The sequence below is a fragment of the Pristis pectinata genome, chromosome 8, assembly GCF_009764475.1.
Source record: "Pristis pectinata isolate sPriPec2 chromosome 8, sPriPec2.1.pri, whole genome shotgun sequence".
Taxonomy (NCBI): domain Eukaryota; kingdom Metazoa; phylum Chordata; class Chondrichthyes; order Rhinopristiformes; family Pristidae; genus Pristis; species Pristis pectinata.
Window position 1 is genome coordinate 32,775,354 of NC_067412.1, and position 25,537 is coordinate 32,800,890.

General features: G+C 39.2%; 1 protein-coding gene across 1 annotated transcript; it reads left to right on the forward strand.

The window, feature by feature from the left end:
• Positions 1-1,614: 1,614 nt before the first annotated feature.
• On the forward strand, positions 1,615-21,462 carry LOC127573287 (forkhead box protein J1-B-like). Its single transcript, XM_052021339.1, is given in 3 exon segments — positions 1,615-1,947; positions 1,949-2,188; positions 19,191-21,462. Coding segments are annotated over 3 exon segments (1,323 nt in total). The 5' UTR covers positions 1,615-1,668; the 3' UTR covers positions 19,995-21,462.
• The last annotated feature ends 4,075 nt before the right edge of the window (positions 21,463-25,537 follow it).

Sequence of the window (25,537 nt, forward strand, 5' to 3'; positions counted from 1 at the left end):
TTGTAGCAATTGCCGTTATGGTGGAAAACGAAGCACATCTTTCAGTGTCTTGGAAGGGGTGCCCATTATTAAATCCCTAAAGCAAATTTGGTGAAATAACGGCCTACACCATGATAATCAATGTTTACCTTTTATAGATGACGAACAATTTGCAATGTCATGCAGTTTTATTCATCCTATTACAGATGCATTTAATGCCACAATTTTAAGCTAATTTCGCTGCTAGCTTTGTGTAGCCCGAGGTGAAAATTATGTCAGAAGGTCCACGGCGTCTGATTTACAGCATAAAAGTATCCAACTACCATCTGCCAAATTCGCCTCAGTAATACTTTCTCGGTTCTGTATGCATAAATGTGAGCTAATCAAAACGGCCTATTTCAACTTTAGAACCCTTCGCATGTACATTTTAACAGAAACAACCTTACAATTGAGAAATTCTATGGACACAGTAATAGTTATAACGAATAACATCTGCGTGTAAACAGAATTTGATAGAATATATTTGGTATGCTTCAGGTCAGCCCGCCAGCTAATACTAATATTTATTTAACTTGGGTATTTGTAATTTAATCTCAAGTGTAGGTAGCCAGTGGGATTGTGTAATTTTGGGATGATCTTGGTTGGTTGATCAGAAAAGATGCCGAGGATAGTTTGCTGCTGCAAATAGGAATGTCCGAATTGGTAGAAAAGCCGAGAACAGATCGTGTGACAATTTCACAAGTTGTCGAGGAGCGCTTCATTCGGACTGTCATGCCGTTTAGTGAGGGTGGCAGATTGAGCTCTTTGTCGGGAATGGGGCATTTTGGAGACGCTCCCTGCGTTGGCCATCGGCTTGTCGTTCAGCCTGGCGTCATTAGGAGTAGTGAAAGGTGAAACCTGGAGACGGGCGGCCAATCAGCTGCCCGCGATCTGTTTAAGGGCGTATAAAGTGCCCGAGCAGCCGTGTGAAAGAGAGGTGACACTCCACCGACCCTGGTTTTTATGTCCCGCAAAGCTGCGCAAATGTAAACCCGTTTGATCAAACCTGTAGGACTCAGGCAGGCAGTTTTCTCCGCAACAACGGATTTGATGCTAACTGCGCGCCAGCCGTAAAACTGAAGAACATTTAAGCCTACAGATCTCCAGTTAGGGGAGTTTTTGTGGCAGTTATCCCAGGATTTGAGAACATTGCTAAACCATCGCCAGGTGAGACCGGAGATTTGTCTAAACGCAACAGGCTGTCCGAAAATAAGACTTACTCCGGGACCCAAACTTCAGGCATGTTTTGTGAGTGTGTCTTTGCCTTTTAGATACTCTGATTATCTGAGCAAATGTTAAAGGAAGGGCTTAATAAGGATCATGTTTAACGCCATGAAATGTTAATCATTTTGACATAATCGTGGTTATTTTTCTTACTCGCGTGTGTGGGGGCAGAATGGTCTGTTGTCTTTATGCTATTCACTGCAATGAAACTCCAATGCGATAAAGTGAATTTTGCTGTAAAGTTTAGCAGGTTGTGTTATAAACACTGTTCTCGTCATCGTTTTTCCGGATATTTACAATTTCTGGATTTTTATTTTGTTTTGCAGCTTCGTATAATTTACTAAACCTTGATAATCATTTTGTTTTCAGTTCTGAGGAGGGAGTGAGTGAAATCACTCTCGCCAGTTCAGTAGCTGACTGCAGACCATGCCTGTTCTGACCACGCCAGAGATCGCCACCAAGTTTAAGGAGAACTGGATGATGCTTCACCCGGAGGACCAGGAGAACGTGAACGGGGCCCGTGAACCTGGACGACAGCTGACGAGTCTTCATGGCTGCAGGACTTCTCCATCTCAGTGCGAACCTGGAGAAGCCCCCATCGCTCACCCATCACTACAAGCAGCAGTCCCGGGCTCGGACGGTCCCGCTTCCCCACCAGCCGGGGACACGGCTGCCACCGGAATGCATTCAGTCTGGGGCAAACCGCACCTCGGCAGCCCCCGGCACCAAGACACTCATCCAGTCGCAGGCTCCGACACAGAGCCCGGTCGAGGACGTAGACTACAAGACCAACCCACATGTGAAACCGCCTTATTCCTATGCCACTCTCATCTGTATGGCGATGCAGGCGAGCAAGAAGAGTAAGATCACCTTGTCCGCCATCTACAACTGGATCACCGACAACTTCTGCTATTACCGACACGCAGATCCCAGCTGGGCAGGTAAGGTCGCCTCGAAATGGGTCCACGTCCATCGATACCTTCCAAATGCATTAAACTTCTGATAATGGATACTGCTTAGCATAAGGATCATTTTATGTTTAGGTTAATAACCGTGTACAACAAGCCGTACTTTTTGATAAGATCTCTATATTATTACCTGTGTGTAAAGATTCCAGTGTTTTAAGCCTGTATATTTATGTGCGTTGACAGCCGCTGCAACAGGTTTATTATGAATTTGAGTCTGTGATCCCGATTAGCGCTTCACCGTCCTTTCAAACCCAACTGAGGATATCCAAACGTGATTAAGCTGGGCTGTTGATTTACAGCAGGGATGCTGTCAGTGCCCAGAAAAGCATGACTGTATTGTGTCTTTCATTTCTGAAATTGTGAAGATCGCCCCGGTCAAATAGTAAATAGTACCCGAGGATGGATCAGGCGAGTGATGGAAAACTCCCCGGGTGCATTGCCGTAGTAGCCAAGTGCATACATTATTGTTTCATAATAGCGTGATATTGTTATTAGAAATCGTTAAGGATAGTTTCTTTTACAAAAATCGTACGCAGGAAATTTAATGTAGCAAAATGTTTTGCTCGTACTGTTAGCGTTTCCTTGACTAGTTTTTCGCGCTGCTTGTTAGACTGGCCGAAAGAATCACATTAGCAAACTTGGCAGCCTGACCTCGAGAAAAGTTCGGAGAAAAACCTCTGCATGCAATGCAATGACATCGTGGCATTTGTATACATGCTGATTTAGTTGATTGGTCCATTGACAGGACCACGTCACTTAATTCTACCTGTGGTCTGGGTGAAATACGAAAATATATCCACTGATCAAAATGTAAACAGTTGTATTTCTCAAGTAAGTCATCAAGAGACTGACAAATTCCTGTAACTAGTTAATGTCTAGCACAGGTGGTTACCAATTAATTTGACGGGAAGAATCTTTGACAACTAAATTTCATATTTATTAGATAAATCAAAGATGATGTTATCCAGTACAAGGTGTTCAATAATACATCCATTTGAGAATTCAGATGAGTTTCCTTTACCCAGAATGTAGTTAGAATGTGGAACTTGCTATGCAAGGAGTAGGGTAAGTGAACAGCACAGGTTAATTCAAGGGAACCCTGTTAACTATGAAGGAGAAAGGAATAGGTACAGAGAGACGTTGCTTAGGAGAAAGCCATTCAGCTGCATGCCTGTGGAAGTCCTTTGAAAGAGTCATTCCATTGAGTTACTCCATTTATCCTTTATGCCCTTGCAATTTTTTCTCTTCAAATTTTTAATTATTTTTTAAAATTTCCTTCTGAATCTGCTTTCACCACCCTTTTTGGCAGTGCATTGCAGATCTTAACAATCGACTGCATTTTGTTTTCCTGATGTCTCCTGTTTTTCTGCCAGTTGCCTTAAGTCTGTGCAGTCTGGTTACCAATTCTGCTGCCAATTAAAACTCTCATTATATACTCAATTGGTAAATGATAATAAAAGATGATTTTGGATATAGGTATCAGTTTTACCCTTGACTTTCTTTACCTATAAGGAGAAGAACTCCTGTTCAGAGCCCTTCATCCCTTGTCTCATTTTAGTAATTCTCCACTGCATCTTCTGCAAGATGCTGCCACCTGAGGGTCACTGTCCAGGACTGGCCGTGATATTCCAACTGGGACCAAAGCTGTGTTTGTACTTCGTGTTGCACTTTGCACCTCTGTTTGTGAAACAATAGATTCTGCCTACCTTTCCAACACCTTCTTACTTTCAGTTAGTTGTACATACACACACACCCTGACTCACTTCTCTTCCTGCACCCCTCCTGAAAGTGTGCTATTTAGTTTGTATTACTTCTTCCCAATCTTCTAACTAAAATGAATCACTTTACACTTATCCGTTAAATTTCATCTGGCACGTGTGTACCCATTTCCCCTGCTTGATTACTTACTACTTCCTACATTTTATTTCATCTCTAAATTTTGAATTTATGGTTTGTATACCAGGTCTAGGTCATATATGTGGAAATCATAAAAAAGCATTGACATTGATCCCTGCACACTTCCCTTCAGCCTGAGAAACAAATGTAAACATCCTCCCTTCCTCTGTCCCTTAACTAACTTTGTTTTAAGAGCAACTCTGCTCTTTTATTTCTTGGGCATCCATTTGGGCTTCATCAAATGCCTTTTGAAAGTTGATGTCCACTATATCAACCACATCATCATCATCTCTATGTTATTTTGTCAAAGAACAGACAAAGTAGTGAATAAAAGGATATGGTGATGGGGTTGGTTGAACGAAGATGGGGGGAGGCTTGTATAAAGGATAAACAGGGGCATGGACAATTAGAGTAGAGTGGCCGTGCTCTGTCCTGTATATTCTACACAATACTTGTGACTTGCTTTCCTCTGTCATCTGTTTCATTCTAAAATTGCCATTGATCAAATTAATGCTTTGTTCATGTGACCAGTTTCAATGTTCACTTTCTATATACATTTTGCGATCTTTAGTTAGCTAGGATTAATTTCCCCCCCCCCCCCCACTTGTTAAACTGGTGATGTTGTTTATGAGTTATTAAACCTAATCAAGACTAGGTAAATATAAGTATCATAGCCCACAAGTCACCAGATCAGTGATCCACTTGCATAGCACAGTAATGGTGTTTGCATTTAATGAAAATCGTGTGATGTAGCTAATATTAAATCAATTAGCACAGTTTCTAGGAGTTAAATGTAAATAGTGATGAAAACTGTAAGTTAATCACGTTATTCTAACACTTGCATGTATTAACTTTTTATGATTCAGTTCTTCCATTCTTAATTATATTTTCTAACACCCTCCACTTATACAATGGTAATTGAGACTATGGTATGTAAGATGATATGGAGGAGGATGCTCCTTTCACGCAGTGGCACTCTGCTCATTCTTAGAACAAAGTTGCAGTTGGTTTTAAAGGTGCCACAGTCAAAGGCTGTTTGAGGTTGGGGATAAACATGAAACCTTCATGCTTAAAGTTATCAATTTTTTTTTTCTTTCTCCCTTCTAAATATAACATCTCTCTTGTACTCCTGAATTTTCTCATGCCACTTCAGATTCTTGCAAGTAGAGGTTGGACACTCTACTCCCAGGCCTTCACCAGCATTGCTGTTTATCTGACCACTTAAAAATGCTCTTCCAAAGACTAATTACTAGGCTTCTGGTAATAATCCAAATCAGGAGCCTCCAGCTAGGGGATTATGCCACTTTTTAAATAAAAATTAAAATGGCAAGGTTTATGCTTAAATAAGCTTTGACTTGCACTTAAAAGATGTTTGAACCAAGAGTTCACATTTTTTGTTAGTAAATGTAGGAGTTTGAATTTGACAGAGTTATTTATGTAGTATTTTGTGCACAGTATTTCACTCATACCTAATTGAGAGGCTCTTTTACCAAGGGCAAGTTACCATGAAGTCATGAAATAAAAACAGAAAATGCTGGAAGCACTCAGCATGTTCTGTTTTCATTTCAGATTTCCAGCATCTGCAGTTTTTAAAAATTTATTTGCTGTAAAGTTATGTTTGGAGTTTACTGTTTGATCTCTCCTGTTTTGCCAGGATTTTAATTGCATTTTAATTTTAATTTAATAAAATTAATTTTAATTTGCTTCTCAGTCTGTAATTCATGTGTTGATGCTCAAGTGTGACATTTTATTGCTTGCACAGAGAATGCCACAGATTATGGAAGGTTATAGCATTCAGAAAATACTGTGGTCCCTATAATGTTTGTTAAATATATAACTTTATCATGTTTCTGAATTATCAGCAATATTAAAACAATCCAAGTTCACAATTTTGGCAACCATCCCAATGAAGGATATTGCAATAATATGCAACAGCATGGGGAAGCAGCATAATCACGTGTTTATATCTACAACTAGAGATTCCAGGGATACAGATGTGATTACATCTTCTCACTTTGCTGCTTCTCTGCAATGGCTTGCTCAAATTTGGTGAGTACTTTTGATGGTGAAAAATGGACTAAATAACCCCAGAAGGAAACAGTGCCATACGAACATTTTTTTTAAATTATTTTTGAATACTTTTATTCTGAGGAAGGGGATACTGCAGAGGAAGAAACCTATTTGTAATGCAGAAGGTGTCTCATAGGCTAAAAAAAACTAGTTCATTGTAAAGTCATGCCACAAACAGGTGTATTTTCTTGGTTGTTTTAAGTTTGTATGGTTTTTTTTGTGTTTTTTTTTCCATAGGAACTGTCCAGCTCCATAATAATGCACATCCATTAGAATGAGGTACATAGTTATTAAGCTGTAGCAATCCAAACTGATAATGATGTACTTCCAGCTGGAATGACGAATGATCTGATTCAGAACTTAAGGCTGATTTACAGTGAAAACAGTATATCTGACTTAAACTGTAACATCCATACTTCTGCGGGGATAAGGTGGTGGTAGTGCAGCAATTATGTCGGACTAAAATTTCAGATATCTGGACTAACAATCCAGAGATGTGAGTTCAAATCCCACCATGGGAGCTGTGGGACTTAAAGTTAGTTAATAATGCAGAACTCTCTTTTTGAAGAAGACTAGTCACTCTGACCAGAATGCAACCAGATTGTCATAAAAACCAATGTCCTTCAGATATCCTTACCCAATCTAACCTATATTTGACTCCAAGCCCACCAATCTGGTTGACTCTTAAATGCCCTCTGAAATATCCTGGTAGGACAAGTAACGATAATTACTATGTTGAAACATTGATAGAATAAAATTGGACAGGTTATACCAAACTAATCAAGCAACAGCCTTTCCTAATTGTGCTCACAGAATCGTACCTTGTAGTCAATGTGCTCACAATCCCAGAGTAAAATCTGTCCCACCAGCAAGACTGAAGCACCAGAGGTGGCTTTGCTCAGGTAGAAGGGAGTAGTCCAGGGAATCCTTAATGCTTACTTCAGACCAAATGAAGTCTTGTGACATCAGGTCAAATGGGAGCAAGGAAGCCTCCTCCTACTGTCTGCTCTCAGCTGTTGAATCAGTGGTCCTCCATATTTAATAACATTTGGAAGAACCTCAGAAAGGGATCAACCCTCATGATCCCACTCTTACTGATCTAGCTGTGACAGGTGAATCTGTCCATGATAGTATTGGTAGAAGTGACCAGTGCACAGTCCTTGTGGAGACAAAGTTCCTTCTTCACACCAAGGACACTCTCCATCATGCTGCGTGTCATTGCATTCATGCTAAGCGAGACAGACACCACAAATCTGAAGTCTAATCTAGCCCTCCATGAGACTATGTGGAGCATCAGCAACAGCAGAAAAGTTCACCACTACAATCTGTAACCTTCTTGTCCAGCATATTCCTCACTCTATCATTACTGTCAAACCAGGGGATCAATTCTGGTTCAATGAGGAGTGTAGGATGACATGCTGGGAGAAGTAACACAGATAAATCAGGTGCCACGCTTGTGAAACTGCAACACAGGACTACACACAGACAACATACAATAGACAGAGTTAGGAGATGCAGTCCTATCACACCTGGATGTTGATGGTAGTGGAAAATTAAGCAGTCAACAGGACTCTGAAAAATCCCAATCGCAGGGCACCGGATATTGCACAGTCTATGGGACTCGACAATATCTAGACTTCAGTGCCGAAAAGCAGGGCTCCAGAATTAGCTATGCTTCTTGACAAACTATTTCAGTTCATTTACATCACTGGCATTTACCTTGTGATACGAAAATTGGCCAGAAATGTCCAATCTGACCAAATACCATCCAAACAATCAACTCTCAATCATCAGCAAAGTGTTAGAAGATGTATTTGGCATTGCTATCAGGTGGCACCAAGTTCGCCTATAACCTGCTTAGTGATGCTCAGTTTGGGTTTCACCAGAACCAGCTGCCTTGGATATCAAGATAGCATTTGTCTTAGTGTGGCATCAAGGAAACCTGGTAACACTGAAATGTAATGAAAAACAAAAGACCAGAGGCCAGAGTCATACCTTGCACTAAGAAAAAATGGTTATGCTTGTTGGAGGTCAATTATTTCAGCCCCAGGACATCACTTCGGAACTCCTCAGGGCAATATCCTTGGCCAAACCACCTTCAGCTCTTCATCAATGACCTCCCTTCCATCAAAAGAACAGAAATGGGGACATTGGCTGATGACTGCACAATATTGAATTTCATCCACAACTCATCAGCAAATGAAGCAGTTTATGCCTGCATGCAGCAAGACCTGAGGAATATTCAAGCATGTGACATGTAACATTTGCACTATATAAATGCTAGAAAATGACCAGCTTCGATAGCTACCATTGACATTCAATGGCATTACTGTCACTGAATTGGTCATTATCAACATCCTGCGGTTCACCAGTTTACCAATTTATACTGCTTGTTTATAACACAAAATACAATAGGAGCATGAATCTGAAACAGATGTATTTTTATCTTGTTGTGAAGAGAATGTATAATCTGTTTGAAGATGGTTCACACTGTATTTGTATTAATATATTAAAATAATCACCATTTAATTATATGTCCATGAAATTGCTATAAGGTCTGTGCACCCACTATCACAATGCCCATTTACTTTTCTCTTGTTGCTCAGTTGTGTAAATACCAAATTACAGTGGTGCTCCTATATTCCCACTTTGATTCATTCAGGGAAAAGCAAAGGATGGTGTTCATAGACTGACTAATGTTGAGATGGTTACATCATAATCATGTTACAGTGGAGGTGTGGGGTAAGATCCAAAATAAGGCTGCAGGAAAGACTTAAAAAAAACTTAGTTTTTTAAATTTCAGATCTGATGCAAAATCCTGCAAATGGAAAATTTCTGACCATGATTGACCTAAGTAGAAGCCATTATTAGGATAAGTAAATGTGAGGGCATTATAAATTGAATATTTTTATCACAGAATGTCTCCCTACTTTACATGTCTGAATTATAAAAACACTTATGAATGTTAGTAAATTCACTGTTTTCAAAGACTTTGTTTTCCCTAGCTTCTATTAGCAATTCCACACAGGTTGTCCTGCCTCAGTGTTTACTCACTGATGTACCCAGGAAATACATGCAGCTACTGGATTCTAGATTTCCTCAAGTAAAAAGCAGCATGGGCTTAATTTCAAGGTGCAAGACCGATGATGTGATTGAATAAAAACAGGTTGTGCCCAGTGGATGGACACAATAGACACAAATATATTCATCTTCAATCTGAAACGATCTTAATTTGTTCATTGGAATTTTGTTGTCCTGATTACTTGGAGATGATCTATCACCTGAAGTGAGTGAATGGCAATGTATCAATAATGTGCAGAAGATGGTGATGTAATAGATTGAGCATACCATTAAAATTACAATTAAAGTTAAACAAACACATTGTTCAAAATTAGGAAATAAGCTTTTAAATAAAATCTTTAAGTTGTAATTCTGAAATATTAATCATCTAATCTGCAAGAGTACAATATTAAGATGAAAACAAATGAATTTTCAAGTTCATTCTTTCATTTTTTTAAAATTGTATTTAGTCTATCATGATCTGTGTTTTCTTTTCTCTATGGGTTATATATTAAAATCAGTGTGCAGGAAGATTACCAAATCAAAGGAAACTTTATCGTCCCAGTTTGCTAAGTGTGAGATAACTCACTGCAGAAATTATCTAATACTGAGAGTTAAATGGTCTTCTTTTAGCTCTGGAGCATGTTCTTTCTCCCACACAGTTTTATTGCAACATTGTACCGAATATATGGAAATAGGATATGGCACAGCATCCAATGTACTGCACCAAAATAGTGACAATTATAAACAGTTTATCATGCACACTTGAACTGAGTTCAAACTGACATTGCATTTCTCTTCACTCCCAATCTTTAGTGATGTCAATCTCCTCTTGTACTGCCCCACAGTCAAAATCTATACCACTGAATGCTATTTTAAGAGTAAAAATACTATCCTAGCAAAAATTGTGCTAATACACTTGAAGCAAATTTATAACCCAATTGTGACATTTTAAAAATGGATCTCAATTAGTTCTGAAGACTCGGCCTAGTTGATGACAGACACTAGTCTCTGTGTTGCATAATGTGAATTGCTGAAGGGAAAGATAAGTTTGTCTTTTGGATTTTAATTCACTGCCAAAGAAGTATCAGAGAGTTTCTTGCCAGAGGTCTTCAGAGTGTGGAAAATTTGCATCTAGGAAAGTTTTTCTGTTACAAGTAATTTGCGCTGCTTTTTGTCTCATCAGGTCCATGCTGCTATGAAGTTCCTCCCTCCTTTCTCATTCAACCTTATTAATCTATCCTTCCATTCCTTTTTCCTTCATGTATTTATCTTAATTTTAAGTGTACTTTTTCCTACCCATCTTAATTTCTCTTTTTGATAACTGACTGCACAGTCTCTGCACTCTCTGGGAAGAAAAAAATTCCTATTAATTCCCTGTTGCATTTGTTTTTACTTTGTGGAGTAGTGCAGGAAGAATGGAGTGAACTGCCAGCATTTCATACCTCTTTCAATTGGTTCTCCCCAAGTGGAAATACCTTCCTTCTGTTTACCTTTGCAAATTCTTAGATAATTATAAAGACTTTGAAGAAAATAGTGAAGAAATGAAAACCTTTTCAGTCTGCCTTCCCTTTCATGTTTTCATAAAATAGATTTGCGCACCATTTTTGCAGTTAATATATGCTAGAATTTTGGAGCAGTGCACCAGAAGAGGTGGTAGAAAACATGGCAGATTTTATAAACTATTGAATTTGTCTCTCTTTGAAAGGTGAATAGTGGATCTCAGAATCCTAGTGCAGTTGTTTTTGGGCAATAGACTGGATGGGCTGTTAATTCTACCCTGCCTAAAATGTTACAGTATTTGTTATAATGTACCACATATTTCCTCACCCCTAACAAAGGTTACGTCAAGCCTATTGATATTTGGAGAAAGTACATGATTCTGAAATACTGTGTCATACAGTTGGCATCAGTACGTTCCTCAGTGTTGGATAATGCTTTTGTAAGTGATGTTAAGAATCTGCTGAAGGGAATCAATGCATGTTTAAGGAAAAATTAATGCTTGACATTGACCTGCACACTTATTCAATTTCACGAGAAATAAGTCATTTTAGGAAGGTGACAGATGGAGAAGAAAACTGGAATGATCCAAACTCCGTGAATGTGTTGAGCTGTGGTTAAGGGAGATATGAAAGCCATGGTGATAGCTCTACAACCTACTATGCTTGGTTATAGCAAACAGGGAAAGTCTTACGTCATTATGTTGAAGCTGTGCTGTTGTTATAAGATCATATGTTGAGAATCATAGTAACAAGAAGCAGGATTTTCAACCCATTATGACTACTCTGGCAAAAACAGGGCTTTAGGTTTGCCCTGCTTCCTCACTCTTGATCCACAGCCTTGAAGGTTAGAGCCATAACTTACAGGTAACGGACCAAATGTTAGGACCAAGAGGGCTGCCTTCAGTTTCAGTTACTTGAAGGTTGCAAGCCCTGAGAGTGATAGAGGAAAGGGCCAGGAACCTGACGCCTAATGCCAGTAAAACATGGAAGGGTTACCAAAGCTCTGATTCTCCAAACAAAAATACACCATATTGAGTTACTATTAAGTAGAACAGAAAAGGTTTATCCAGAGCAGTGTTTAACATTAAACTAGAGCTTGAGGACAAGTGGATAGAAATAAAAATTAGCACGAGGCATTTTTAGAACTGATGTTCGGAACACAACACACCAAAAATGAAGGATACCCAAAGTGACGTTCTGGGTATGAAGTGGAGACTTACCAGGATAATTCTAACACTTCATATTGGTGGTTTTGGCTCATTTGGGTTGGATAAATGCTAAATGAAGTCAACCCAATCTAACACTTCTAACTGAGGTGGCAGATGGGTCTGGCAAATCTTTCCAAGTGGGCAAGTTGGCTGTTTAAATATTAACATGAAACTGTTTGAGCCAGGCTTGATCTCAATTTTAACTTTGACTTGTAGTGTTTCCCCAGGAAGCCAGAAGTGAAAGGGGGTTGAGGATTGGTGTATTGGGGTTTATTCCATTTACCTGCTGGATCCAATTTGTCAGCCATATCCATCACCCTAACACCCAAAGCCAAGATCTCCTATCTACCTTATCCACTTTCCCTTCACTGCCTCACTCATTCCCTGGCCTCTTGGTCTTCCTTCGACTCTTCCCCTGAATGTCACGTCCCAGCTTTTGAAGACCTTCCAATCTCAATTACCAACTCTTCCAATTCACTCCCAGCAGCAACCCTACTGCAGCCTTTCCAATCCCTCTCTCTTCAGCTGCAACATTGTGCCAATGAGCCACCTCACCCAACAACTGAGGAAATAGGGCCAAAAATCCCATTCACGTCTTGCATTAAATTCAAGGGGAATCCACTCTCATGAGTTTGAACACCAGTCGAATTTCTGGCTCAAAGACACTGGAATTATTCCATATTCATTTGTGACAAAGGAACCAATATTCCTGCAGGGGTATCATCCGGCTAAACTGAATGGGTTGGGCATGTTTCAGTGTTTACATTTCTGGGCTATCTGACCAGAGGCAGGAACTATGGAGAGATTGGAGGTGTGAGTTCAAATCCAACCAGAGCAGGTGGGGAATTTAAATTTGGTTAATTAAATAATCAATAATGGTGAACTATCAGCTTCATTAAATCCCCTCAGGTTCACTATGTTCTTTTACTCAGTCTGGCTTTATCTCCCTGCCCTGCTATGTAGGTAACTAAGCTACCCTGTGAAATAGCCAAATAAACCCAGTGTATTGGCAAGTTGGAATTGCACTGAGCCACTGTTCCTCCCTATAACACCACCCCCACCCTAACATGCTTCCCCCTCTCCCTCTGATGCACAGGTGGTCCATTTTCCAAACCCATCAGCAAATGCAACAATCCCCCTCCCCACCCCTCCTCACATCTTGCTGCTCCTCTTCCCTTCCGATCTCCATCGTGACATATGGTCTGATCTCAACCACTATCCCATTTCCCCCTCCCCCCATGACCAGATCTTAAGTACCCTGCTGCCCAGAGTCTAGGAGTGGGACAGATGAGTGAGATAAGTTGTCCAATAGTCTCCTCCCAAGCAATGGCCACAAGTAAAATTGCACCAGTGACTGACCTCTCATGCCCAGCCTCAAGTGGAGTACACTGGGCATTGCACACTTACTGTACATGTATGAAAACATGCATCAACTGGTTGGTTGAGACCAAGGTATAATCACAGCTGAAGTTTAATGTGGTGGGTCCACAACCAAACTGGTCACCATTTCACTGCATTAATACCAATCCAGTATACTGTTCTGTTTCTGAGTCAGTGGTTTGCTGCAAATATTGTAACCTGTGCTTGGCCAGTATGTGCCAGTATTTAGGGAGAGTGGTTGAGTGGGAATCTAAATATGACTAATCACATAAAACCTTATAATAGTCACCATTGGACAAGTTATCAGTTGAACAGTCAAAATTCCCAAGTCATATAGATGTGTTCTTTGACCCTTTTGGTAAAATGGTAAGATAAGAAGCAGTATTTGACTGCTTTAAATTGAGCTGAATATACTACCGATAAGAAATTAAGTGAAGACAGACATGTAGTATGTTTCCCTGCATTGTGAGAGTCTTTGTCATAGAGAGAGAGAACAACAAAGCATGAAAACTGACCCTTCAGTCCACTGGGTCCACACCAACCATCAACCACCTATTTGACACTAATCCTCTATAAATCCCATTTTGTACTCCCCACCTCTGCACCCCCACCCCCCACCCCACATTCTCAGTAACTCCCCCAGATCCTACCTATACTATAGGGACAATTTACAGTGGCCAATTAACCTATCAATCCGTATATCTTTGGAATATGGAAGGAAACCAGAGCACCTGGAGGAAACCCATGAGGTCACAGAGAGAACGTGCAAACTCCACACAGTACTGGAAGTTAGGATTGAACCAGTGCCTCTGGTGCTGTGAGGCAGAGGCTCTACTAGCTGCACCACTGTGCCACCATTAGTGGCTCTATGACTTCTTGAAAACTCTGTTTTAATAGCATTAAAGGGTAGTAATGTATTCCGTAGACTCTATTTTGTTTATTATCCCGATAACCCAACTATAATCTGAGGCGGGTTTGTCTGCATATTGCTACACACAAAATGCTGGAGGACCTCAGCGCACCAGGCAGCATCTGTGGAGGGAAATGGATAGTTGATGTTTCAGGCTGAAGGGTCCAGACAAAGGGTTTTGACCCAAAACTTCAACTATCCATTTCCCTCCACAGATGCTGCCTGACCCACTGAGTTCCTCCAGCATCTTTTGTGTCTCGCTCCATATTCCAGCATCTGCAGTGACTTGTGTCTCCATTTGTCTGCATATTATAACTTCTGCCATTTACTTCATTTTGCAAGGTTTGTAAAATTATTTCCCATCAAAATTAACGCATCTAGCAAAATCAGTGCAACTAGGCCACAACCGTGTTGGCAACATCTAAATGAGAAAAGTAGGTGTAATTTTATCATATTTCTGCGGAATAATTCCCTTGGGAATGACCTAATATCCACCAGAGGTTCCGCCAAATATTTAGTGATCTCATTGAAACATTCAAAGTGCTTACAAGGTTCGAAGGGTAGATGTAGGAATGATTCTCCTGGCCAAGGTATCTAGAACTAGACATCACAGGCTCATAATTAGGGGTCAGCTGTTCAGCATAGATGAGAAAAAATTTCTTCGCCCAGTGGGTGGCAAGATCTCTACCCAAGGTTCAGTTGCTGAGTATATTCATGACAGAGGTTGATAGTTTTTTTTTAAGAGATAATAAGATAAGATATCTTTATTAGTCACATGTACATCAAAACACACAGTGAAATACGTCTTTGCGTAGAGTGTGCTGGGGGCAGCCTGCAAGTGTCGCTACAGTTCCGGCGTCAACATAGTATGCCCACGACTTCCTAACCTGTATGTCTTTGGAATGTGGGAGGAAACTGGAGCATCTAGAGGAAACCCATGTAGACATGGGGAGAATGTACAAACTCCATTCAGGCAGCAGCTGGAATTGAACCCGGGTCGCTGGTGCTGTAATAGCATTACACTAACCACTGCACAACGAATATGGGATTAGTAAAGAGAACTAGCACAGGTGTAAAAGATGGCTGTGATCTTGTGGATGCAGGAAAAGGCATGAGAGACCAAATGGCCTACTCCTACTTCTATTTCTCATGCATTATACAGAGTAACTGCCCATCTCTCAGTGGGCTTCTACTGGTCTCCTATAGAAGAACATACCAGGCTTCAATCTCATTATTCTTAAAGATAACTGCTGTTATCAAGGCACGTAAGTATACATCAAACTACTATCTCAAGCAGCTGGATACTCACTAGGCAAGCCTTATGACCTGCTAGGTGTAACTGCTTTTCAAAATTTTTAAATGTAAATATTTGATACGTTTATCTTTTATTACTATTATTGTCATCACCAGCATGTTGGTATTAATTAGCAAGGTAAACATGCACAGAACTCTTGAGAGCAGAATAGCTTAGGGGCAGCACAATCATTATGTTCAGCTTTCAAGTCCCTGTACCAGAATAAGGCACAAAAAAAACATGGCTAGCTCTGGGTTCCTACATCAACCCCGTAGCCGTTAATTTCCTTAATAACCAAATATGTATCAATCTCTGTCATAAATATTCTGTTCAGTGTTCTCTCCATAAACATTAACTGCAATTAATGTTCTGATTTTATTTATATGAAGTAAGAATAAATCATTGGACTTTTGATATGTTTATATTATACTTCGTTTTAAAGTAACATTAACCCACTCCCACATACCTCCCAATTGCATCGTCTGTTCATTCATCAGACCCAAGCTCACTGACTTGCATTGATTGCTGTGTCACCAATATTTGATTTAAAAATTCCCATCCTTGTTTTTAAATCCCTCCAGCCCTCCCTATCTCTGTGAATTCTCCAGTCCGACACCCATTTGAGGTTCGTTTCACCAGTTCTATCCTTCCACACATTATTGATTTTAAATGCTCTACTGGTGGCAGTCGTGGCTTCAGTTGCCAAGGCCCTAAGCTTGCTCTGAAGTTATCTACCCCCTGAGTTCCTCTGCTTCTCTCTCCTCTTTTCAGTTTTACGTTAAAACTTAGTTTTCTTCATTTGTCCTAAATAAAAACTTTTTTTGGGGCTTAGTGTTAAACGTAGTTTGATAACACACATGTAAAGTGCCATTGGCATTTTATTGGGTTAAGGGCACTATATAAATACAATCTACAAAAAATACTGCATACCGAAACAAAAACAGGAAATGTTTTGTAAACGGCAGGTCAGATCACACCAGTGGAGAGAGAAATAGGTAGAACATTTCAGGTTGATGATCTTTCTTCAGAACAAAGTTGAGAAGGTTGGTCATCCAACCTAATGAAAACGGACACACCTATTCAAAGCAGACCAGCTCATTTTCCATCATCCAGGGAGAAAGCATAAAGAGAGAGATAAACAAAGAAGAATGGGGACGAACAATTTTCAGTTACGGTCTTAGAAGTGTTTCCATGACACCCCTCCTGCAGTAGCACATGATTTTAAAATTAATCCAATTGTGGAGAGCAACGGTGTAAAATTTTAGTCATGGAAGCCTTCTTTGTTGAATCAATTCTAGGAAACTGTAGAGTTAGGACAGATTGGCAGGTAAGGATCAGATTTGAGAATCTGATCAATAGACATAAAATTATATGATTATAATCTGAGCTATCATTTCTCGTGAAGAAGAGGTGTGTTGCATTATCTGTGGTGTGGTTTTTCAGAGCTTTAACTTGGAGCCCTGTGGTCTGTTCAGACTGATGGAGAAGAGTCCATGATTCTGCAGGGAATTAATCTTCCAAACAAAAGTGACAGTGTATCTCATTGTTTGTGGGACCTTGCAGGGAGCAAATCAGCCTTTGTATTTGTCAATGTAATAACAAAATGAGTTTCATTGTCTCCGAGCCCCTTGGGGAAATCCTGGAGATGTGAAAATATGAGAAAGAAAAATCTTTCCTTTAATGCCTCAGGGAGTCCCTAAGGCCTTAATGGCCAACAGAGTACAATTACTTTGGAATCCTGGAAAACTAGCAGCCAGTATGTACACAGCAAGAACCAAAAACACTTTTGTACTCATAAATTGTCAAGCAATAGATTTTTGTATAATAAGGAATAGATGTAATCTTTAATATTTCTTAAAGATGTCATATAGTGCACCATATCAAATAGTACAAGAAGTACCATGAGAGAGACTTTGCTGAGAAATCACACCTCTTGTTCATGGGATGTACAATGAACGTTCCTAATGGATGTTGATGGCTAAGATGGTATGTCAAGGGGAGAGCAGAAAAGACAGTCATAAGAAGGAATAATTACGTCTGTCCCAACAATGGTGAAGCACATTCCAGTTGACACAACTATAAAATGTCAGGATTTGTTTTCTAAAAGCAAAATGATGAAATCCATGCTTTGATGCCTTGTTCTTGGTTTGATAGATTAGTGTTTGAAAGTGAAGAAAAGAGTAAATTGGTGACACAGATTTGAAAGGTTAACGTCAAGGAGGTCTGTCAATAAACAGTGTCAGTTATAAACAAATGTGGAATCCAAAATTGAAGAGAAAATTATTGGGCAATTAGAAGTGGAGGGGTTAGGTAAGAAGATAGGAATAGATAAAATGTTAGAGATGAAGCCTATCTGACCCCTCTGCTCAGTAGGTTACAGAGCATCCCTGAACTCGGTGGTGAGACCGGGAGCAGAGCGAGAGGTCAGATGAGTGTTTATTTCATTTCCAGTGCATTGCATATCTTTGCACTGCAGTGCACAAGCATGGAACTCTGGCATACACAGATGCATGCAATGCAGCTTGCATGCATTTCTCTAAGGAGCTGGCAGCTAGCCATCAGTGCATTCTGGTAAGTCCAGTAGGTCAAATGGGTGTTCAAGGGTTGGGAGTGACATATCCCTGGGTCCACTGTAGCTGGGAAGTAAGGTTGGAGTTTGTAGATGTTACACAGAACACAAAATCACATTCTATTGATGTTACAAAAGTGGGAGGTTAACTACAAGAGGCGGTCTGTGAAAAAAGGCACTGAAAAGTATTTGTGCTACAGTATACTTCAGAAGGAAGCCAAAGAATTGAAGTGTTAACTTAATGGAAAACCCAAGCAATAAATAGATGGGCAGAGAAATGTAGGGGTTGTGTGTCAGTAGTTAAAGGAATAAAATCACCATCTGCATTTAGATTTTTATAAATTGGGACATAAAGTAAAAAAGTAAATGAACAAAGATCAATTTATACAAAGCACGGCTACTGTTAGCAAACTGTCCACTGCTTTGGAAATCTCATAACAGAAGGAAAATTGAATCCATAGAGTTTATACAGTCAGGATGATGGCAAGGATAGGAAAAGAGAGCTATGGACCAAGAATGCTTCCGTTGGAGGGAAAGAGGCTAAGATTTTCTTTTATTTTGAGACCATGAGGAACTTTGATACAGTGAATAGAGGAGGATTATGTGGGAATTACGGGAATCTGTGACATGGACATTCAGCTGACAAATTATTACCACAAAATTGCAAAACAAGGCTAGGAGAAATTCTTTTACACAGATTCGATCATGGAATGCTTTTCCATTTGGGAGATGGTGAGACCAAGACACTTTTAAATTGAAAAATAGGTAAGTATTGGAGCACAGATAGGTGCAAGGATAGAGGATGAGAATAGTACTGTGGGGTTGCTATTGCTAAAAGATGATGACCCATCTGATCTCATCATTGCTTTAAACGTCTGAAGTTAGCTCACATTGGATGGAATATTTAAGATAAGATGATTCTTACAAAATGTGAAATAAAATATCATTTACAACTTTAATATGCATAAATGCATCTTAGATGTTGCTTTTTAAGTCTATTTTTAAGTAACAGTAATTTCTTTCAAACTTAAGTTATCGAAAATTTCCTAGATTAATGTCTTACTTTTTTTTAATCTTTTTTTTATTTGCAGAATTCTATTCGTCACAATCTCTCCTTAAACAAATGTTTCATGAAAGTGCCAAGGCAGAAGGATGAGCCTGGAAAAGGAGGTTTCTGGCAGATTGATCCACAATATGCTGATATGTTTGTTAACGGTGTATTTAAAAGGAGACGGATGCCTGCTACTCATTTTAGCACCCTCAAACAAAACAAACTGCCCTCTGTGTCTGCAAGTGAAGTGTCACTAAATCCATCAACTCAATCTTTTCTGCCTTACTCTGGGCCTGACCATGCATCCACACGGTACATGGAAAATACTCATGGTAATCCAATTTTCAACTCCTCTGACAACCAGCGAACTGCAAGCAAACGCAAACAAGCCTTGCCAAAACGAACAATGAAGATGGCCAGAACTTCTAAGTCCCCTCTGCTAGCTCATGATGAAAGAGAATCGGAATCCCTCAAGGGAGACTTTGACTGGGCATCGGTCTTTGATGATGTGTTCAATGCAAATGGGAGTAATTTTGAGGACCTAGACATCAACGCTGCATTGAACTCGCTGGGGACAGAGCTGGACCTTACTGTCCAAGGAAGACACATTAGCCCACAGTCTAAATGGTGCTCCATAGGCATGGACCAAGTGCTTGCAGAAACCACCAGCCAAACTTCACAGTTTGAAGATTTTACTTTTTTCTCTGATCCTGAAAGACATCCATGGGAGGAGATGAAAGAGGAGTTCCAAGTGACCCCTTTGAATATAGATCAAGGCTTCAACTTCTATGAAGGATTCTTCAATGAAATACATCAATGGGAAAGAGGAGATACCTTCCTGTGACCAGACTAATATTTTCCCCAAATGATCAATCTTGAACCATTTGCTACATTAGCATTAATGCCTTGATTATTGGATATGTACAGCTTACGTGAAGTTCCTTTATACTGTTGAAAAATGACCCGTTTGTTATTTTTTATTGTTTATAATTTTTACACTGGAATACCATTTAACAGAGATTTCTGTCATGGTTAAGAGAAAACAGTCTGAAATTCTTAATAGTTTTAAGATCATACCCTCTGATTACATACCAGATTGTACTATTACTGGTGCACAGTACTGCAATATTTTGAAGGGATGTGTTGTCAAAGCTATTTGTCATTTCAGATTCTTTATCTTTTTTTGAAAACCGAAAATTGCTCAATTGCACTTGACACTTTGGAAGACCATGTTGCTGAAGTGAAAATATTAAGCCAATAGTCAAGTCAAGCAAGCATACATTAAATGGAACTGTGGTGACACTACATACAGTCAATTAGGAAGCAGCTAATTATTTTCTGAAATGGTTCCTGGAGAGCTTCACTACTATTCTTGCTAGTTGATCCAATAATTGTACATCGAACAATATTGCACTTAAAGAAACTTTACTCCTAAGAAGATTATCTCAATGGATCTGCATTTAAACTGATTTTCATTTCTAGAAACTTACTGTTGCAGTTTTTGCCATATGGACTTGAATTAGAAATACAGGGCTAAACTTGAGGTCAAATCAAGTTAATTTTCTACTTTTTCTTGACTTGACTATTGAATGAATGTTAGTTTTGGTTCTAAGGCTTCACAGAATCAACAAACTTACAGGATGCAAGGCACAGGTCTGACCGTATATTTTTCCATACAGAACTTATTTTACTCAGATGTACTAGTGTTATAAATGTAGTTTTGTGGAATTGATTTGATGACTAACATGAGCGAAAATTCTCAAGCGGAAAGGACGTGGGTAAGATTTGATGCAATTATATTTGGAACTGCCCTTAATCATGACAAACTTGAGGTGGAAGTGATTGACACTAGAAAGGGCAATTGTACTTGCTACAGTGAAGCAAGCATCTTGAGCTGGATCTTATATAAACATGTAATCAAGTCATCATGATTCTATGCAGAACTCCTTTCCTCATTGTGTTGGAACTGCTGCCTTAACAATGAAGTTATGGAGGGTTTCCATCCTGTGACTTTTGCAAAGAGCTGCTATGTATTTCGGAAGATGAAGTGAGCAACGTCCACTAAACTGTGTAACTATGCCAATCTCTTTAATTCATGAATGCAGACTAGAGAAAAACTCATCGATCTTTGAGCTGAATGGATAAGTAGTAACTGTTAGATGCTTGTTTTGTAGCAAGAAAAGTGTGTTTGCTTGGGTCACTCTGTTAACTGACCAATGGAGCAAATCACCCATGTGTGCAATCTCCCATTTTCTATTCTGATTAAATGCTATTTGCCTCACTGCAATAAAAATTGTGGGGTTTAAAGCACAAATTCTGGAGTTTTGTTTTATAATTAATGCCCTTCATATTCCTTGATATCATGTAGTGTTCTGAATTGCACAAATAAGGTGGATCAACCTTAACAGTGAAAAAGAACTCTTTTAATTTATAACTACAGGTGTTAGATGGAAATTTAAAGCTATTTGAAATTAAACAGAATGGCTCCTAATTGGACCGATGTTAGTAGCAGAGTTCTACATTGAAATACTAGCAGACGTATCAAATTATCAAAAGGTTTTTCTGTTCTTAGATGCACTTTGTAAAAATATGGCTTTGTGCAATTAATTAGATCACTGATAAGAATGAAAGTTCTCATTGGAAAGATCAAATTTCTCATTGGAAAGATCAAGAATGTGACTCGAGTATTTTTGGAACTGTTTAACCAAAATGTAAATGATTGGATTTAAGAAATTGCTTTATATCTCACAGTGGAACAAATAATTTGATTTGTCCACCCTTTGTAATGGGAAAATTATTACAGCACCTCAACAACAATCAGTTCTGATCAGGTGGTGCCTGCATCTTTCAACAATACCTAGTTCATGGACATTGGTCGAATTTGAGAATATGTACTCACTTTAAGTGGAACCTATTCTCTGCTACCAAGTGCTGGAGAGTACAGGAGTTATTTCATGTGATGTTATCTTAAATCACTTAAGCAATATCATCTAGGTTTGGCTTGACATTTTGAAGAACTAGCAAATTTATTTATTTGATAAATCAGTTTTAAATGTACTTAGTGAGTGTGTGTTCTCACAGAATATGGAGAACCAGGTTATCTCTATCTGATGTCTTTAATAATGCAACAATCCTGAAGTCTTGCACTGACGTTGACTGCAATACTGTGTGTGTCGTCTTGAAAACTAGATGGATGCATAGGATGAATTTGAGAGTCTTACTAAAAAATGAATTGTGAGTGTTAGTTTCACTCTTTAAATACAGATTTTAATCTATTCTAAGTAAAATTTAAAAAAAATGCAGAGAAAATGTATGAATTGTGCAATTTTTCAGTTTATTTGAATACATTGGGTGAATGAATTACACAAAAATATGTGTTAGCTTCCTTTTTGAAAAATATGTGTTAGCAAAAATATATGTTAGCTTCCTTTTTGAAGAAGAGCCTTTCAAACTAATGAGAAATTAGGTTTTTGTGAGTAAATGTGCAACCAGACAAATGAAATCCGATACCTTGTCACATGTAGGGTATCAAAGCTGGAACTTTCCTGATCTGTACATCTGGTATCTACAAGACATGGCATTTTCCACTGAGACATCTGGAGAGCAAGATTTAGAATTTTCTAACACTTTTGGAAGTAACTAAATTTAAAAAACATTTAAAAACATGAAAACCTGAACTCAAAAATATACCTCAGATCCTGCAGTTTATAGAAATCTCGTGTTCAATCATGGAACTCTCCATTGTCCTGAAGTATGTTCTCTGGATTCGGATTGAATTAGTTAGTGATCCACCTGATGGAAAATGTACTGGCAGATGCAGGTCTGATCTTTTCTCAATAATGATTGTTTTAAAATACAAAAATATTCTCTTCTATCATTATTAGGTTTAATGTAAAGAATGTAAATGGTACTGAATTGAATTACATGCCAATTATAAAAAGCAGAGAAGGAAGCAATTAGTTAGAAAATGTAGAATCAAGTTGTCATTAGAACTGGGAAACAAATATAATTTTATTTGGCAGCAGAAATTATTTTGCATGTATTGCTTGGTTAGTGACTTAATTAAGATGTTACAGGGAGGATGAGGTTGGTCTGGTTGGCAGTAGTAATCAAAAGTAGTAGGAAGCTGAAATTCTATTGGGTTATTTAACTAAGTTCTAATTTTTTTCAGCTTGATGCACCATAAACTGTTGCTGTTGGAAATGTTGGGTCTGCCTTTGATATTTGTTCAATTTCAGCAGCATTGGACATTTCCTGAAATGTCTTAAATGAGACCTCCCAACAGAGATTGTAGGGTGTGGATACAGAGGTTTACCTATTGAGGCTGGAGGAAACATTTCTCCTGGCCCAGGGACAGTGCTGTAAATACCTGTAGCATTTGCATCTGGTCCTCCTCAACTCATTTCACTTAACTCAAATTGTTGAACCCCAGGAAGTGCTGCCTCCATTACTTAAAAATAACAAACACGGTAGAAATGGAGGCACATGGCCTCCTCAAAGGACCTCACTGGACCACTGAGATATTGAGTTTTTTCAAAAATTAGATTGATAGATTTCTGGATGTTAAAGGAATCAAGCAACGTGGCATTAAACTGGTGTAAGAGGGAAGAGGTCAACTATAATTTTATTGAATCACAGAACAGGCTTAAAGGGCCAAATGGCCTGCTCCAGTTACACTTTCTCGTGTGTAACGAAAATATTTTAAAATTTGTTCCTTGTTGTTTCCTGAAGGCAAGGTTAACAGAGGCTCCTCTTTCTGAAGAAAGCAACACTGAAGTGAAAATTGTCATTTGAGGATGGGCAGGCTGCACCACTTCCACAGCTGAGTGTTGGGATTCTGAATGACACTGTTTTACCCTTTCAGCATCTGGGAGTGTTATTGCTGAAGTCGGAGGGTTTGTGCCACTGCACTGTGGCCTTGACCCATCTGCTTTATGTAGACTTTCAAACCTCTTGCTGCTGAATCAGGAAGGAATAAGGAACGAATTTTAAAATATTTTTGTTACGTTGTGATCTTATGGCCTGTTTCCTGGTCCTAATTTCTCTTCGAATATTGGCCTTCAGCAGTGCCAGTCAAACAGGCTTCCTTCTCCAAAGGGTAAATATTCCGTCTACCCTGGCAACTGAACCCCGCATAACTTCAGTGAAAGATACAATTTCAAAATTAATGGATGTGGGTGTTTGCTGGGTGCTCTAAGCAGAGATGATTATCCCATTTAATATTGTCGGTGTTGAGAAATATCCCTTTAAAGATTTTGTCTCATCTGCCTTGACTTCACCAATTTTCAGAGTAGGCAGCCAAATCTACATTAACTCCTTGTGAACTTATTGTTAATGCAATTGTTTTCATTTGACTCATTCCTAAAGCTTTTCCATGGAGAAATGGTCATAAAATCCAGAAACTCAAATATAACTAATTTTTCCATCGCAATAACTTACCACAAAATGTGATTTCTGTGTTTGGGTTATTTAGGCAATATTTAAACAAGTAGACCCCAGATGTACATAGTCTGCCATCCTAGTGGTGAAGCTGAGATTGCATCCGGCTGAGTCCCCTACCTGTGGGGAGTTGCTGTGTCAATGGGAGTTCTCATTAGCTTGGGGTCAATGGAACCTGAGTCACCGCAGGAGGACCCAAGGCATTATCTTTCTCCAGGCACACAAAAATCCAGCATCTGAGCATCATTGAGAGGTGAATATATCCAGACTCCTGTAAGAAAAGGCCATACACCTTTCTTAGTGAAAGAATAGAAAAGCTTCTTCAGCTATCAAGATCACTTCCAGAGTCTGGGCCAAACCTGTCATTGAATAGTTAAGATGTCCCCAAATGGATAAGATAAACTTGTGCTCTTCTGGAGTCTGGTCACCTTGTATGACTGGATACCCCATTCTCCATTTTACTTAAGGCCCAGCATGTGATGCATGCTCCCAGCCCTGAATTTCTGCACTCCTTATTGTGTACATTGTGTTGTTCCATCTAATATTCTGCATGACTTTCACTAAACTTAATTGGAACCACTGAGGAAAACTGATCCCGGAGTGCTTTGTACACAATTTTTCAAACTCTGTGTTGCATCTAACTAACCTGGAAGCCCTTCATATGACAATGAATTCCTTGTTTATCAAGTTTATCAAATTCTCCTGGTTTATCCAGCTCCATTGTTTCTGTTCTGATGAAGAGACCTTCTACACCAATGCTTCTGAGATAGAACACAGAGCAGTACAGCACAGGAATAGACCCTTCAGCCCACTATGTCTGTGCTGACCATGATCCCAATTCAAACTAATCCCATCTGCCTGCATACGGTATATATCGCCCCCATTGCCTGCCTGCTCATGTCTAAATGCCTCTTAAGCATTGCTATTGTATCTGCTTCCACCACCTCC